Source organism: Trypanosoma cruzi, genomic scaffold (genome assembly GCF_000209065.1).
Source record: "Trypanosoma cruzi strain CL Brener 1047053517117 genomic scaffold, whole genome shotgun sequence".
In the NCBI taxonomy this organism is placed as follows: domain Eukaryota; phylum Euglenozoa; class Kinetoplastea; order Trypanosomatida; family Trypanosomatidae; genus Trypanosoma; species Trypanosoma cruzi.
In genome coordinates, this window is record NW_001849565.1 from 175,510 (window position 1) to 191,183 (window position 15,674).

Sequence of the window (15,674 nt, forward strand, 5' to 3'; positions counted from 1 at the left end):
TGGGGGGGGGGGGGAGGAAATGAATTGCGTCAATTCTTTTTTCTTGTTGTTGCTAGGGGTTGTTTCGTGAGTGCCGTTGGGCGCAGTTTCTTTTTTTTTTTTTTTTCCTCCCTCCCTTTCTCTTTGTGTGTGTGTGTGTGTGAAGGAGGATTCCGTTTGTTTTCTGTTTGGGCCTTTGCTTTTGTTTTTTGATTGGAAGTCGCAGGAGATTTTTAAAAAATGCTACAACTCTTTCAGCACGTGCAGAAGGCATGTCTACAGCGTCTCGGGGTCTCTGCAGACGCGGAGCAGGGAAATGCGGACGACACGACACCGCCACTGGCCATTTCGATTCGGCGTCTTCGTGCCATGGCGGGAGGAACAACTGTGAGGCGGTCGCTGGCCGGCGCAGTGGCGGCGGCAGTGCCGGAGGATGCGGCCCCGCCTAAGCAGTTGAAGCCGGTCCTTTACCCGACACCAGACGGGGCGCTTCGCCCTGCATCGGGGCAACGCAAGTCTTCAAAGCCGACTTTGTGTTCCTCGGAATCGTTCCCAGCGTCAATGACACCGGAAGATTCGCGTGGGTCGCGAGGGGAACAGTCATCGCCGAATGTGAGGCGCACATTGGGCCCGATTTTTGCCGAGGACGTGTTGTCACCTCCTTTTACCGCTGCTGTTGAAAGCGACAGGGAGACGCCTTTGCGGCGACGTTCTTTGCTTGCTGTAGCCGTGGATAATGGCCTCATGGAGACACTGATCCGCGTATGCACCCCCGCCAAATTGACCACAGAGGCCAGGGACGATTTCTTTACATTAGAGGAGAGAGTTGAGGCGCTTTACACTATCGTTTATTTAGCATTTCACACGGACAATGGCAGGAGCATGAGGCAAGTAGATACGTGTGAGGAAAAGCAGAAAAATGGTAAGGGAGAAGGGGAAAACACGTCACTCGTTTGCAAGCTTGACCTTTTTCAACTGGCTGCGACGGCATGTGATGTTTTGAAACGTGTTGTGGAGCAGACATTGGAGCCTGTACGGGTACACACCGAAGGAAAAAACGAGCAGCATGAGGTTGAAAGGGATGCTCAGACGCTGCGCGCTCTTGTCGTTGTTGCCAACACCTTTTTTATTCTTCTTGGCTGCCAGAACCCAAGCCACTGGCAGGAAGAAGAGGATGGCTGGGATATGGATGAGGCGACAATGTCGTACATCGATGTACCATCAAAAAAGATATTTTCCCTTTACGAGGCAACGACGCAAGAGGGTGATTTCTGTCTGTGCAGTGACGCCGATTCATCGTCGTACCAGTTTATGATGACCGCACTCACAGAGAATGGACTGTGGCAGTATCTACTGCGCCATGTGGCCTTTTCCTTCTTGTCGAGGCCGGGAGTACCGTGTGAGTCTCACAACCATCTGGAGGAGCCCATTGCAAGGAGTAAACAACGGGAGGCTTCGGAGTATCAACAAATCGCACGCAATTTGGGGGTTCGTTTGACGCTTAAAATAATGACTCTTCTGCTTCTGCGGAGTGTGGCAGCAGTCGATCGGGACCTCTCCAGCATTTTATGTTGCCTCACACCGGCGGAAGAAGAGGAACTGGAATTTGGGTGGCATCGTGCCTTCTCACATTTAAAAGGGGAGGAGAAGAGTCATCCCTCACTTTCTTTAATGGAGAAGCAATTTGTTTTTACTCTACGGCGGCTATCAGGCTTTTTGGTTTTTCGCCGCTTCTCGTGCCTTGCAGCGAATGCGATGCATATCCTATTCACACGCTTACTGCTTCTACCGGCACCAATAAATGTCGACGTGCATGTCGTTTTGATGGCGTTGTTCTTTGTGGAAGAACACCCACCTTCCTTTCTGATGCAGACGCCTACAATGAGGAATGAAACGACGACTTCTCCCAATCATCTTCGTGGGATTGACAGTTATGCCGAGCCCCGGAAAACTGCAAATACGGCGGTGGTATCCGACTTTCTTAACCACCTCCTGCATCTCTTCTCCTTTAACCTTTCATTACAACGCAAGAAAGAGGGTGGTCGTGTCCCTAAGAAACAGAGGCACATTTATGCCGTGAGAACAACAAGCACTGAACTGACCCTTTCGGGAGCCCTTCTATCGGTGGTGCTGCTTTTGGAACAGAAACAGCAAGAACGAAAGGGAAAAATAGAAGAGGAACATCGACATTACCATGCGTGCAACGGGATTTCCATTGAAGCAATGATGACGCGGCACAACTTATACAGAACATGCGAGGAATCACCAGAGTTTCAGACGGCGTTGTCTGCAGGCTTGGGCCGAACACATCAAGTGGTGCTTTTGTTTTCCGCCATTTCCGCCCAGGATGGCGTAGCCGTGGTGCCGTTAACGACGCTGCGTCTTGAAGGGACTCAATTAACGGCATTTTCACATTTGGTGCGCCCCAACGAACCCCTACCCTCTGCCCTGCATCGAAGGATGGTGGAGTCTGAGGCGTGGGCCGAGACGCTTACTGTCGGCGTTCGTAGCTCAGCCTCCATCGCCGCCTCCGCTGCAGGTGTAAGACGCAAGAAATCAGAGACCACTTTTTCCTGCGCTCTAACATGTCCGGTGCGACTTGGAACACTGAACCGTCAGCGCCAGGGATACAAGGACGCTCGAAACAATGGAGGTGCTGTCAGTGGAGATGGCTTGAGTGATCGAGTTCTGCAGGTATATTTGAAGGCACCTTGTACGGAAGAGCCCACAGGTGCAAAAACGATTAGTAGTGGCGCCATCAAAGCGACATGTGTTGTTCCACCGGAGGATTCACCACCCCCAATGTTTTTTGGATATGAACCTGCCAGTTTTAGGGATGGCGTGCATGCAGGTGGTGGCAATGGCAATCATAATAATAGTGGTGGTGGGAAAGTGGAAACCATGTTTGTGAATTGTGACCCTCTGAAGTATACCCAATTGGTTCATAACATGTCTTGTTCCTCGTCCCTCCAGCGCACGACAATGACGTACACTGCCGCTGTTAATCTGACAATTGTCACAACACCATGCGAAGAAGATGAACAAGAGCTGATGTGGCCCTTTGACGCTGTCATTTTTGCCTGCAGTACTGTGCACGGTGATGAACTGCAGCTCTTGTCACAGCCCCCACAAAAATTTATTTACTCCTCACAGGAGGAAAAAAACAAGGCATTCTCAGAGCCGCGTGGGATAAACGAGAGAGAGGCGCAATCACGACACGATCGCCGTCGAAAAGTGTCATTGCAGCGGGGAGCATCGCCCCCGTGGGCAGGAACCAGGGGAGGAAAAGTTCTTTGTCATGCGTCGCGTCGCGATCGTGATGCCACCGCGTCTGCCGAAAGTCCCTCTCTGGCTGCTGTTAATGAGGAGAGTCATCTGTCGGGAGTTGAAGGGGGTGCATCACGCATGAAGGAGGAGATTTGTGTTCCTAATGGGAATGACCCCGAGGCTCAGGCGGGTTGTTCTCGCCATAGCCATGAAAATGGTGCGAGCCAAAGTGGACAAAACGAAGAAGAAGATGATGAAAACATGTTCACGGACCTCGATGCTTACGTGGCCAGCATAAAACCCTTGCAGGTGATAGACTTTGGCTTGCAGCGCAAGGAGCAGGAGGTGGCACTGCTGCAAAAACAGCTGGAGCAGTCAAAGGCTCGTGAAGAGTCATTGCAAGAACGACTCCAAGAAGTCGTGGCACAGCGTGAGGAACTGATAAACTCTCTAACAGACCGACGTGTGGAAGTCGAGCTCTGTCATACAGAAATTATTGCACCCCTACGAAGGGAAGTGACGCTGCTTCGACACTCGCTGAGTTTGAGAAACCAAGAAATGAGCTCCGTCATCTCACTTTGCCAAACGCTGCGGGATGAGAATGCGTCCATGGCCGAGATAATACGGGATGTTCGCGGTCGAGTGGAGAGTTTGGCCCGAAATGCAGAGCACCAGAAATAACCCGGTTTTTTCTTCAAGGTGTTATTAACTCTTGGTTCTTTTATTCTCTCTCCCTCTCTCTCTCTCTGTCTCTCTCTGTCTCTCTCTCTTTTTTTTTTTTTTTTCTCTTCCTATTTTTGTTGTATTTTACGTTATCGATATTTTTATCACATCTTCATCCGTCTGTCTGTGTGGGGAGAATGCGGATGTATGGTGATATATTGCGCTTTTCTCACTCTGTGTCTGTGAGTCTGTGAGGGAGAGAGAGAGAGAGTGTGTGTGTGTGTGTGTGTGCGAGTGAATGGAAGGGGGAAGAGTCCTGATGGGCACGTCATTACTATCGTTCCCCAGTAAAAAGGTGTGATGTTGTCTGCTTGCATTCAAACTAACCCATTGTGATGTATCACATGTCCGTACGCGTATAAATACATTTGGTACGTGTGTGTGTGTTGTCTGTTTGTCCTGTACAATTTTTTTTTTTGCAATTCTCTCTCCTTCTCTCTCTTTCTCTCTTCCACATAATCATTAAGATATTGCACGCATCCACATAAATAAATGTATATTTTTATATATAAACGTAAACATATACCTCGTCCTTGTCCCGTGTTAAATTGACCGCGTGGCGAAGGCTATTCAACAGACGTTATTATTGTTGTAACATTGAATTAAAGAATTACTTGGCAAAAAGAAAAGTTGTTGTTGTTGTTGTTGTTGTTTTTAGTCAAAAAAAAAAAGAAAGCCGCATGGTAAAAACCGTGCCGGACGATTATTTCCCCACGGAAAGTGATGGGAGGCAGACTGAGCTGTCCAAAGGAGAACCTTCATCCTCCGGTGGTTCTCGCATTACAGCATGGTTTTTGTCAAGGCCGTGTACGCAGTTTGTAGACTTTGGAGTCCCTGAGGGCGGGGATCTCCGCAATGCTATTGACACCGTGACAGCGCTGGTGCAGGGGGATAAAATGGAGGCGGCAGGCCACGTTGTTGAGGAAGCGGCGCTCCATGTGGAGGTATTTGCAGTCAATGGAACGTTATTAGCGATGGGCACCAACGTGTTGCTAAGTGTGATTTTCAATCCTATGCGTACTCTCTTTTTAGAAATTCTGCTTAAAAACGCGAGAGGTAAACTCATGATGGCATTACAACACACATTGCTTGGGTCTGACACCGCCACTGCAACCAAAGGTGTGGCCCATGGCATGAATTCCAACAATGTCAGCGAGTCACCGTCACTCATCAACCGATTCTGGGTTATTCTTTTATCTCTGGATTCCGATTGGAGGCGTCGCACCGAGGTGGCAATGATTTTGGTTTGTATTTTGCTGTGTTTTTTGATTCTTCTGCTGCGTCTCCGCTTCGCAAAGTACTTCAAGAGTCTTGAGCTGCAACTCCTTCAGCAGCCCAGCAAGACAGCTCGTCGCCCCGGCCGTAACACCACGGACCCGCAGGGGGTGTCGCTTCCTTTCATTTCTCTCACGAGTAGGGGAAAGTTGGCTCCGGACAAGTTACCCCCTGCCATGTACGATGTTAGTGATGAGTCTTATGCCCATGATGATGAAAACGAAAACAGTAATAGTGGTAACAGCCCGCCCTTCCTTTCAAGGACGATGTAGCGGGAGCCGCTGGCAAAGGGGGGAAAAAAAACAAAATAAAAGGGAGAGAGAGGCCGCAACGAACGGAAAGAATTGCTGCTCAACAAGGAGAATTGGGCGCACGCCCATAAAATGTCGGAATGTAAAAAATAATAATAATAATAAAAGAAGGTTTTTTTTCTTTGACACGCTCCTTTGGGTTATTTTGGGATGTGTATACGTTTTTCTGTTTCTGTGAGTTTTTTTTTCCCCACCACCCTCCAGCCACCAGCCTCTCTCTTTTTTTTTTTTTTTTTTTTTTTTGATTCTCTTCTCTTTTTAGTACTCTTTGGGCGAACGGGGACGAGTAGCGCATGGTAGATGTCGTTTCTGCTTGCCATTGTGCGGATCACAGGGTTTGTCCTGTTTTTTATGGCGCTGTTGCATGTCAAGAAGACACGTCTCCGGCACCTGCCTTCACGGCGCACGCGCGTCTCTCGCCACCATGGAGAAACGTGCGTCTGGATGGAGCGTCTCGCTAACGCCGTAATTGAGATGTTCTACGTGTCGCTGCAGGAAAAAGAGACGACGACGACGACGATGAACGATGAGAAAGAAAACCGGGGGCGGCAGCAGACCGCAACATTTGACGCAGCCGGCTCTCGGCTTCGAGGTCAGGGGAATAACACCCGCAGTGAGGACAGCACGGGTGTGAAAGGGGCGCCTCGGCGACTGCTAGATTTCATTGAAGAACGACTGGAAGCCATGCTTGAGGACCGTGGTATTGCGGCAAATGCGACTTTTAAGGTCCATTCCATCGGTCACAGGCCGCCGAGTGTGCGTGCCATTCGTGTGACAAATCTCACAGGTACGGAATTTACTTCGAACTCACCCGCAACCCCCCAAGCAGGGGTTGGTTCTGTTGCGGCAGGTAACTCTTCTATGGCGACTACAATTCCATGTACCCCTGGTGTTCCTGCTGCCACTAACACTGCAGGGGCTGTATCGGCAGGCGTCAGCAATCCGGCATCCCAAAAAGTGAAGGGCCGTAGCGCGCAGCTTGGGCCGCATGCCCCGGATGAAATGGGGGAAATGCGGTCCGCTGATGCCCTCTATGAAGAGACATTGGGTGGAAACACGGCATCGCTTCCAGCAACTGCCGTGGAATTGGAAGCAGAAGTAGAATACTCTGGTGGTGCAGATTTCTCGCTTCAAGCGGATATTTGTTTGGCGCGTGGTAGACTTCTTCCGGTGTCTGTTAGAGTGAATGAGGTAAAATACATTAAGGCCCACGTTCGTGCGTGTGCAAAGCTGCAGTATGAAAGAGCGACCATGGATAGTCGGCGAAAGCCATATCTTCAGTGTACTTTCTGGCTGGAGTCCGAGCCAACATTTTCTCTCAAAATGTCAACTCTCTTCACCCGATACTATATCAATGACTTTTTTGCTGTGCCTTTGATAGCCAAATTCTTCTTGTTGCGCTTTGTGCGGCATCGAATGATGCTACCCAACGGTGCGGGCGTGACGGTCAAAGTTCCCCTGCCGGAGAACATTGTGGATGGCGGAACGCAGATGTGGTGCGCCTCAATCAATGATGTTGCAACAGCCGTGAGCTCCGTGAATGGTCGAGGGCCTTCTCGTGGCGTTGGATGAGTTCAGATGCGGTTTTCCTCTCATTCCCTCCTTGTGTATGCATGTATAATATGCATGCGTGGGAAGGAGGCAGCGTGAAGCGCAAACTTAAAAAAAAAAAAAAGAGAGGCATTGGATCATCGTCAATGTTTGCACTCAACTGGGTAATCTCGAATGGCGGATAAAAGGAACGGAGAAATGGAAAACTGCATGAATTCTTTGGAAAAGGGAAAAGGGAATCTCCAGTTGTTTCTTTTTATATTTCTTTATTGTTGTTATTTTTGTTCTTGCTTTTGATTCCTTCTTGTGTACAAATATATGTATGGATATGCGCCTTTCCCCCCTGAATATCCATTGCCAACCACGGGAAATACGGTCACAATAAAAAAAAAAAAAAAAAAAACATATATTTACGGAAATAAGAGGAGAAAAGGGGAAGACGACTGTTGGGAATTGGCTGAGCACCTGGTGGCAAACTCACACATATGTAGGATTTGTATTTGAATTTCTTTTGCTTACTTACCGCCATTTTTTTTTTCCTTTTTCTTTCTCCTTTTCGTTGTTTTGTCAGTTCTGCTTTCACTGTTCATCACAGTTACTTCACATCACGCAACGGCACGGTGGTCACTGCGCAAGGAATGAATGCGGCGCGACGAAAGTTCATCAAAGACATGATGGCGCATTACCGTGCCTCTCAGCCGCCAACGGATCACGAGACAATTTTGAAAGATCTACAGGAGCGTGTATTAGACATTGGACTGCGATCTGTTAACAAGGCACATGTGGAGCTCTTTGGATCGCATGTTAGCGGATTCTGTAAGCCGACGTCTGATGTTGATCTCTCTTTAACCTATCGCAACTTTTCACCCTGGCTTCAGGGAATGGAACGAGTTGATGAGCAGAACAATAAACGCATGATGCGCTTCTCAAAGGAGGCAGCAGAAATGGGGATGGAGGATGTACGTTACATTCGTGCTCGCATTCCTGTGGTGCAGTTCATCGACAGTCTCTCAGGGCTTCACTGCGATCTTAGCATTGGAAACGTGGGTGGGGTGGAAAACTCAAAGATCCTTGCCGCCATCCGTGAGGTGTTCCCTGACTTTTACCGGGCCTACATTCACCTTGTGAAAGAGTGGGGTAAAGCACGGGAGGTGATTGCACCGGAGCGATCCACATTCAACAGCTTCACCGTGACGACCATGGCACTTATGGTCCTTCAGGAACTTGGACTGTTGCCTGTCTTTTCAAAACCAACGGGTGACTTTGGCGAGTTGACGCTGCCTGATGTGCAGCTTCAGTTGGAGAGTTTTAAGCTACCGGCCATCTATGACTCGCTACAAGGGGATGATGAGAAACTTGGTGAGGCTGTCTTTTTTTGCCTGCAACGCTTTGCGGAGTACTACTCAAAGTATGACTTTCGCTCTGGTACCGTGAGTTTAATCCACCCGCGCCGGCATCGCAGTGTCTATGAAAAGGTGGTGAAACAGTATCTCGAGCGGCTGGGGGTGAAGAAGCGCATTGAGTGGGAGAAACATCTTGCAGAGCACAAGGAGGATGGGGCATTTGATGAAAATGATTTCTCCGCAGCGATGCAAAATGAGGCGACGCAGCGCCCCTGCACATCACCTTTTGTCGTGGAGGACTTTGTGAATTATGTGAACTGCGGTCGTCGTGTGCAGGCGACACGCGTGCAACATGTGCAGCAGGAGTTTAACCGTCTGCACGAGATGCTGGTGGACAAAGAAAAGGAATTGGATTTTGAGGAGGTCTTCCGTGAAAGCGATGTTGTGCCACGCTTTCATGGCTTTGAGGGTGTCGGTGCAAGGGACCCACGCGTTAAAACCTTCCGCGCGCGGTAGTCGCTTTTCGATCCTCAGCTCCTTTGTAAGGACACACACAAATACACATGAACGGGGTGGTGTCATCTTCTTTCTGATAATCTTGTTGTTGTTGGTGTTGGTTGTGGTGTTGCGGCAGCCGTCTCACGCCGCTTGGAATGATGGGAATGAGTCCAACGGGCCGAGAAAGGAGGAGAAAAAAATTTATATACATATAAAGGAAAAAAGAAAGAAAGAACAATGGGACGGTTTGATTTTATGTTTTTTTTGTTGTTGTTGTTGTTGCTTTTTTCTGGACTGTTTTGCTTTTTTTTCTCCTCGTATCTATTGTGGCAGCAGGTGGCGGTGTGGTGGCGGGGCGGTGTAGCGACGCGAGATCAAACATGTCCGTGGGTATTTACTCGCTGAAGGCGGAGACGAATGCAAGCAGCACCGGTGGCTCCCGTGGGATTAATAAAATGCGACGTTTACCGGCGATTCAGTTGGATTCATGGGAGTTCCGTAAACATGCGCGGGAAGGCTCCGTCATGCCGAATGCGCTTGTCGCATCTGACGTGGATGGCGATGGCGTGGAAGAAATTGTTGTTGGTACCACGGAGGGGCAAATTCTTGTGGTGAAGCCGGACCATCGCATGCCAATCTTCTCCCGCACGCTTGCCGCAACCATCTCCATTGTGTTGTATAGCGCAACCTACCGTCGACTTGTATTGGTGACGCTGGAAGGAACATGCGAGGTCACGGAGGGGTTTCTGTCAGGCGGTTGCAAATTCCCACCATCCGCCTCCAGCAGCGCACTCCAAAGCAAGGGTCAGTGTGACTGGGGGTTGCCACCCTCTCTGGAGCCCAGCAGTCACATGAATCACAGCTGGGGTGGTCACGACGAGGGAAAAAAGTCAAACCCCCCATCCACTTCTTCACACGTCTTTTGTGTCGTCCCAAACTGCACGTGCGGCGATATTACGGCAGAAGTGGGTGGCACGACGATATTTCTTGGCGCCCACAATTGTATATATGTGTATTCCCTCACAACGGACGGGGAGTTTCTTGGATCTCTCTTGCTGCAGGCACCCGTAACCTCCATGAAGTGTTTTACTGTGCCGTTTGCCACAGAAGGTCATTTGCGCATCATCAACGCTCCTCTATTCCCTTGTAGGAATGCTGCGGCAACACTGCAGACAACTTTCGACGGTTCTACTCCTAGAAATGATGCAGTGTTTATTGGGTCATCCACGCAGACCGTAGCAGGTGCAACATTGCTTCTGGTAAGTTGTAGTGAACGGCTTGTTTTATTGAACGCATCCAGCCAAGATGTAAAGGAGTGGGGAGGCTCAGGCAACCTGCGGTGTGTTGCAACACAGGAGTGTCCATTAGGGGATTTTCCATTAACAGGTGGCCCAAATATTCATACGGCTTATTCCTCCTCCTTTTATACCACGGACGTATTAAATCCTTATGAGGTGACGGGTACTCGGAGGACGCCTTTGCAGCCATTATGGCAATGCTCCATGAGTCGAACCTCAGAAATGCAACAACGACAGCGGTGGCCACTGAAGTCCTCCATGGATGAGGGCCACACACAGAGCGGGTTTTTTGACCTGTCGACAGTGAGCCGTCCGGTTTCTTCACCAGATACTTGTAACATATTACCGCGTGAAGAATTGTTGCTGTCGCCACGTAGGCAGCAGTTACAGCGTGGTGTCAGCGCCACCGCCGCTGCAGGCGCCCTATTAAATTACAAGGAGGATAGTGAGACGGCATTGGATTTACTTGAGAATGATTTGCCTGTTTCTTTTGCGGTGGATGTGGCGGTGAGTAAAAATAAATTGCAGTTTGCCATTGTCAGCGAAGATGGGCGTTGGCTTATCCTTGAGATGTCGCCTGTGTGCGGTGAGGGTTCTATGGGGGCGGTCCCAAGGACGTTAAGTACAAAACAACATGAAAATGGAAATGAATACCCTCCTAATAAATGGGTTTCCGCCACTATTGTGTGCTTAGCGTCGGGCTATTTGAAGCCACAGTGGTTTCTTTCGTGTGTTTGTAATTTCTGTGTTGGGCAAGATGAGTTTTTTACCGTATTTCTCTCCACAGAGGGAAACTGCTACCTTGTGGACAGCAACGGCGAGATTTCTGAGTCACGCCTGGGAGCAGATGCATCCTCGTTTACAATCTTGAAGGGTGGATTTATGGGGAATCCCGTGCACCCAGCCTGGGCTTCCTCCAACTGCGCAACGACAACCATGCCTACTGGCGTATCTTCTGCCTTAGTGCGTGATTTTACAGAATTGCCGCAAGAACAACAACAGCCGAGTCTTCTTCGGGCCTCCAGCGGCCGCGGTGTCTGCCTTGTGTGCGTGACTCTGGATGAGGTTGTGATCTCCTCCGTGGGTGGCGAACTGTTCCTTTCAGCACAACAAAGTTCCGTGTCTCTGGCTGTCTCGCGAGGCTTGAACTTTGCTGGTGGTGATGGTATACATGGGTGGAACGAGACTTGCAGTGGCTGCGGCATCACCGCGGAAGGTGGGGCCCATTTTATTGACGACATGGATGAAAGGGAGGAGGAGTTGATGCTACAATTGGGCACTGCATTGCTTGAAGCCGAGGGCTACGCAGACCCGACAGCTCTTTTCTCTCCAGAAGAACGGCGTTTTGCGGCTCGGATGTTGTGTGCCGCGGGTTACACAGAGCGGGAGTGGGAGTTACTGTGGCAGATGGATGCAGAGTTATCGGAATGACAAGACACCAAAGTTGTTGTTGTTTCCTTTTTTTTTTTTTTTCTCTTTGTATTATTGTGCAATTCAACGTGTGTGTCTCTTTCTACAGGACAAGTGAATGTGTTGTAAGCGCCTGTTCAGGACTTTTCCTTCCCCTCATTTATGTGTTTGTCTGTGTTTGTGTGTGTGTGTGTGTGTGTGTGTGTAATGCAAGGGGCAGAATTATATAACGCATAGAGATCGACCCACCGTGGGCTTCTAAACAAACGAGGCGAAACATATGAACGGTGGTGGGGTTAAAAGGCCAGTAGACCAAAACACCACCGGAGATGGCGCCGTTGCGAATTCGAAAAAAGGAACAAGCGGGCAACAAAGAAAGCAGCACCCTCCGAAGCGAGGAGCTGAAAAGCAGCGAACGGAAGACGACGTAAGATCACCGGTAGGAAGGGATGTAAACACACAAGACACAACGCGCACCGTCACTTCTTCAGGGTTGAGGCGTTTGAGTCATACAAAGGACGTGAAGCGGCCGTGTTCATCCGATCCAATTACCGAGATCCAGTGCGAGGCAGGAGTCGCGACAAGAAATAGGACCCGACGTGTGAACCCGCCAGACTCGCTGTGCACGTTGGTTTCGATTGGCGGCACAAACTTCAATGAAGAAAAACCAGACGAAAAAAAGAAAGCTGGGCACAACTTCTCAAGCGATGCAAAATCCGAAAATTGGACGGCAGCAGCGGCATCTGATACGAAGGGCTTTAAGGGAAAGTCTCTGCCGCCTAAAGTGGAGTCGCCGCCCTCGTTGTCTCCAGCATGGATTCTCCATCGAGGAAGAATAGACCCCAAACAATTTCAACAGCAGCGGCAACAGCAGCGTCAGCAACAAACGGAGAAAAGCCTGTTAACAGAAGATGAATTGAGTGTCTTTGCAGGGCTTGCAATTCTTGACGGAAATGGTGGCTGCGGTGATGATAATGATGATGATGATGGCAGCGTGGAGTATGAGGATGAGTCCGTCGTGGTATGTCCCTTCCGACTTGTGGGTAGCTGCGTGAAGGGGCAGCACACGGAGAGAGAAATGCTTTCAAGTGACACCATTCACTCGCACTTAATGTCATTGGCAGGCCTTGTGCATGAATTACGCACCGAGCAACGCATCACGGAGAAGGAATGCCAGAAGCTGCACGTGAGGTTAGAGTCGCAGAAGATAACCATTGAACGGTTGGAGCGTTACATTTTGGCTCAATGCCCTGCCTCAGGAAAATTATTACAAACAGAAGCCACGTCTCCGCATGAAATAGGCCCTCAGGCTCCGAGGACGGATGCTGGTAAACACCCCAAGGGTAATATTCTGCCGGGATCCATTCTGAAGCCTGCGCAGGACCGATCGGTGCCTATGAAACCGGAAATGAACTCGTTGAGCAACAGCAAGCTTCATTTTGGGGGCGAGTCATTTTCAGAACGCGTACGACGCAAAACGTCAGTGGAGACGCCTGCTTTTGAACCGTGTAACGCGGTGGCGACGAAAAAAGGAGAATTTGTCGGTTATGAGGGTGATCGTCATGGATCTGTAAAATACATGGCTGAAGAATTAGGCACACCCGTCGACTTATCGCGTGCGGCGTTGGATTTGTCGCAAGTGAGTGCGACGGGCGGAGCATCCAGAAAAGGGGCAAATAGACATGCTAGCGGAAAACAGCAGCATCAGAAACAGGGAATGCCAGACTGGCGAGGGCATAAAGGACAAGCACAAGATGACAGGTACGGCGGTGCCGTTGGTGTGGTGGACGACTCACGTGGTGATGTTCTCAGTCCCATCCCTACAGTTGTTGGCCTGCAAGATAACGACATGTCGTCAAACGATGACGTTGTTGTGGCGGTGGCTTCCAGTGTGCATCCATCGGGTGACGCCGTGCAGCTCCCAGACTTGGGCGAGCGTTGTACGGCAAGTTCAAAGGTCCTTCTGGGGAAAAATAACGGAAAGCAGAATGGGACACGTGAGAAGGCTAAAAAAAGGACCATTCAAGGGAATTCCCATAGCTTTGGCTCCTCGAACGAAAAAACAAAGCGACAAGGGAAAAATTTACGCTGCGTAGATTCTGCGTTGGAAGAAGCGCATCTATCGATTTTGCGACCGAACCCAAAGACATTTGTAGAGTTCGGACAATTACGGTTGAGGTACCATAAAGCTTGTTGTTTCACTCTATATTTATTTTTTATCGTCATTATTTTTTTTATTTGGTCTTATTTTCTTGGTGTTTTTGCCTGACGGGGAAGGGGAGGGAAACATACATGGAGAGGGGAGGAGCTTGTGTAGGTCCCGTGCAGAGGGATCTTGTTGAGCTCCTTCATGGTGTGTTTGTACGCATATAACTGGGGTTTATTTGGCAATGTAATGGTATATTATAAATAATTGTTATTTTTAATTGTAGAGTAGGAAGACCACTGCCGTGTGGACGGTTTGCCTTCCATTTGAAAAAGGGACGGGTCTCTTCAACTGGCAAAGACTGTTCGTATATAATGTTGAGACGACATCCGCCTTGTTTTTATTGTTGTTTATTGTTTAGCGGTGACGATAATGACGGCTTACCGTTTTTTTTTTTTTTTTTTGTTTTGTTTTGTTTTTTTTTGTTTTTTTGTTTTTTTGGAAGGCGCGGTTGCCAAATATACCACCGAGTGGAATGAAGATGAGAAGAGAAAGTGAGGGGAACAAAAGTGCGCATGTTCCTTTTCACCCTGTCCGTCCCTCTATTTGCTACTTCTTTGTATAATCGACATTTGCGTGAGCGCGATTGAATTGCTTTGCAAAAGAAATTGACGGTGTTCACTACGGCCTGAGTAAAAATGGGCTCCGGACCCCGGCTTTCTGCAATACTTCCTTTTTTTTTTTTTTTTTTTCTTTTTTTTTGCCGGTGTTTGTGTGTTTGCCTGTGTACGCAAGCACGTGAAGAGCTGGTATATATAAAAACAAAACAAAAAAAAAAAAATAGGGAGGAAGAAAGAAACAGAAATTTAAAACAAATAAAAGAAAAGAAGAAGAAGAAGAAGAGGCGGGAGAAAATAAGTAGAGGGGGTGGGTGAGGGAGTTTGGAGGGATAAGCAGTCTGCGTGTTATTTTTAAAGTTCTTAGTGTAGTAAAAAGGCTTGAAGGGTGCACCGATGTCGGAGGAAAAAGTGCGTGTGTCGTGCCGTTTTCGTCCACTAAACGCGGCGGAGCAAAATGCCTCCCTGTGCGTGGCCTTTGAAGGACCCAGACATGTGATCTGTAAGACAGCAAGGAATCCGTGTTGGACCCAGCAGCTGGTGGCAAGTCCTCGTGGCGCGCTGACAGATGACGCCTCTTCGTTGAGTGGGACTGTGGTGGCTTCAGATTATTACAAGTTTGCCTTTTCTCGCGTGTACGAACCCGACACGACGCAAAAACAGTTATATGACGATGTTGCCTGCCCCATTGTGGACGATGTCATGCATGGGTACAACGGCACACTATTGGTTTATGGACAGACAGGGGCTGGAAAAACGCATACAATGTTTGGTTTGCATTCCCCTCTAAGTGAGGAATCCAGGTCGTTGAGTTTTAATATGCATGAAAACGCTGCTGGTATCGTACCTCGTGCGGTGCGACAACTTTTTTACGCCATTCACAGTGCCGAGGAAGTGGTGGAGTTTGAGATACGTGTGCAGTTTGTAGAAATCTACATGGAACGTGTGCGGGACCTTCTTAATCCGACAGGATGTAGTTTACATGTGCGTGAGGACCCGGCTGGATTCTACGTTGAAAATTGCGAAATGCCGTACGTGACAAGTACGGAAGAAGTGCTGCAACTTGTTCATAGTGGGCTGCGTCGGCGCGTAACCGCTGCAACAACCATCAACGACGCCAGTAGCCGTAGTCACTGCGTTCTGAACATTGTAGTGAAGAGTGTCAATCAGGCGAAGCACGAGGCAACCATTGGGAAACTATTCCTTGTGGACCTTGCGGGGTGTGAAAAGGTGTCGAAGACATTGGCCGACGGTCT

General features: G+C 49.1%; 7 protein-coding genes across 7 annotated transcripts, besides 18 other annotated features; all 7 read left to right on the top strand.

The window, feature by feature from the left end:
• Positions 1-6,457: a sequence feature (heterozygous, Esmeraldo-like haplotype).
• Positions 220-3,927, top strand: Tc00.1047053503805.40 (uncharacterized protein; the record flags this gene model as incomplete). The annotated part of the gene is made up of 1 exon (XM_803288.1): positions 220-3,927. The coding sequence occupies one exon, from the start codon at positions 220-222 to the stop codon at positions 3,925-3,927; it is 3,708 nt and encodes a 1,235-aa protein (XP_808381.1).
• Positions 3,972-4,016: a microsatellite.
• Positions 4,180-4,200: a microsatellite.
• Positions 4,393-4,419: a microsatellite.
• Positions 4,454-4,482: a sequence feature (AT_rich).
• Positions 4,599-4,622: a microsatellite.
• Tc00.1047053503805.30 (hypothetical protein, conserved) lies at positions 4,650-5,516 on the top strand (the record flags this gene model as incomplete). Its single annotated transcript, XM_803287.1, has 1 exon — positions 4,650-5,516. One exon carries the CDS (start codon positions 4,650-4,652, stop codon positions 5,514-5,516), a length of 867 nt encoding a protein of 288 aa, XP_808380.1.
• Positions 5,639-5,662: a sequence feature (AT_rich).
• Positions 5,775-5,815: a microsatellite.
• Positions 5,856-7,127, top strand: Tc00.1047053503805.20 (hypothetical protein, conserved; the record flags this gene model as incomplete). Its single annotated transcript, XM_803286.1, has 1 exon — positions 5,856-7,127. One exon carries the CDS (start codon positions 5,856-5,858, stop codon positions 7,125-7,127), a length of 1,272 nt encoding a protein of 423 aa, XP_808379.1.
• Positions 6,458-6,470: a sequence feature (areas merged during assembly that could not be assigned to a particular haplotype. This can correspond to areas where the two haplotypes were merged or to regions with more than two copies in the genome that were merged during assembly.).
• Positions 6,471-15,674: a sequence feature (heterozygous, Esmeraldo-like haplotype).
• Positions 7,353-7,405: a sequence feature (A-rich).
• Positions 7,490-7,509: a microsatellite.
• Positions 7,745-8,965, top strand: Tc00.1047053503805.10 (hypothetical protein, conserved; the record flags this gene model as incomplete). Its single annotated transcript, XM_803285.1, has 1 exon — positions 7,745-8,965. The coding sequence occupies one exon, from the start codon at positions 7,745-7,747 to the stop codon at positions 8,963-8,965; it is 1,221 nt and encodes a 406-aa protein (XP_808378.1).
• On the top strand, positions 9,328-11,676 carry Tc00.1047053503805.9 (FG-GAP repeat protein, putative; the record flags this gene model as incomplete). The annotated part of the gene is made up of 1 exon (XM_803290.1): positions 9,328-11,676. One exon carries the CDS (start codon positions 9,328-9,330, stop codon positions 11,674-11,676), a length of 2,349 nt encoding a protein of 782 aa, XP_808383.1.
• Positions 11,819-11,861: a microsatellite.
• Tc00.1047053503805.6 (hypothetical protein, conserved) lies at positions 11,936-13,924 on the top strand (the record flags this gene model as incomplete). The annotated part of the gene is made up of 1 exon (XM_803289.1): positions 11,936-13,924. The coding sequence occupies one exon, from the start codon at positions 11,936-11,938 to the stop codon at positions 13,922-13,924; it is 1,989 nt and encodes a 662-aa protein (XP_808382.1).
• Positions 12,622-12,644: a microsatellite.
• Positions 14,055-14,083: a sequence feature (AT_rich).
• Positions 14,248-14,301: a microsatellite.
• Positions 14,535-14,563: a microsatellite.
• Positions 14,619-14,704: a sequence feature (T-rich).
• Tc00.1047053503805.3 (kinesin heavy chain, putative) lies at positions 14,815-15,674 on the top strand (the record flags this gene model as incomplete). The annotated part of the gene is made up of 1 exon (XM_803291.1): positions 14,815-15,674. A coding segment is annotated over one exon (860 nt), but the record flags the coding sequence as incomplete, so codon positions are not given.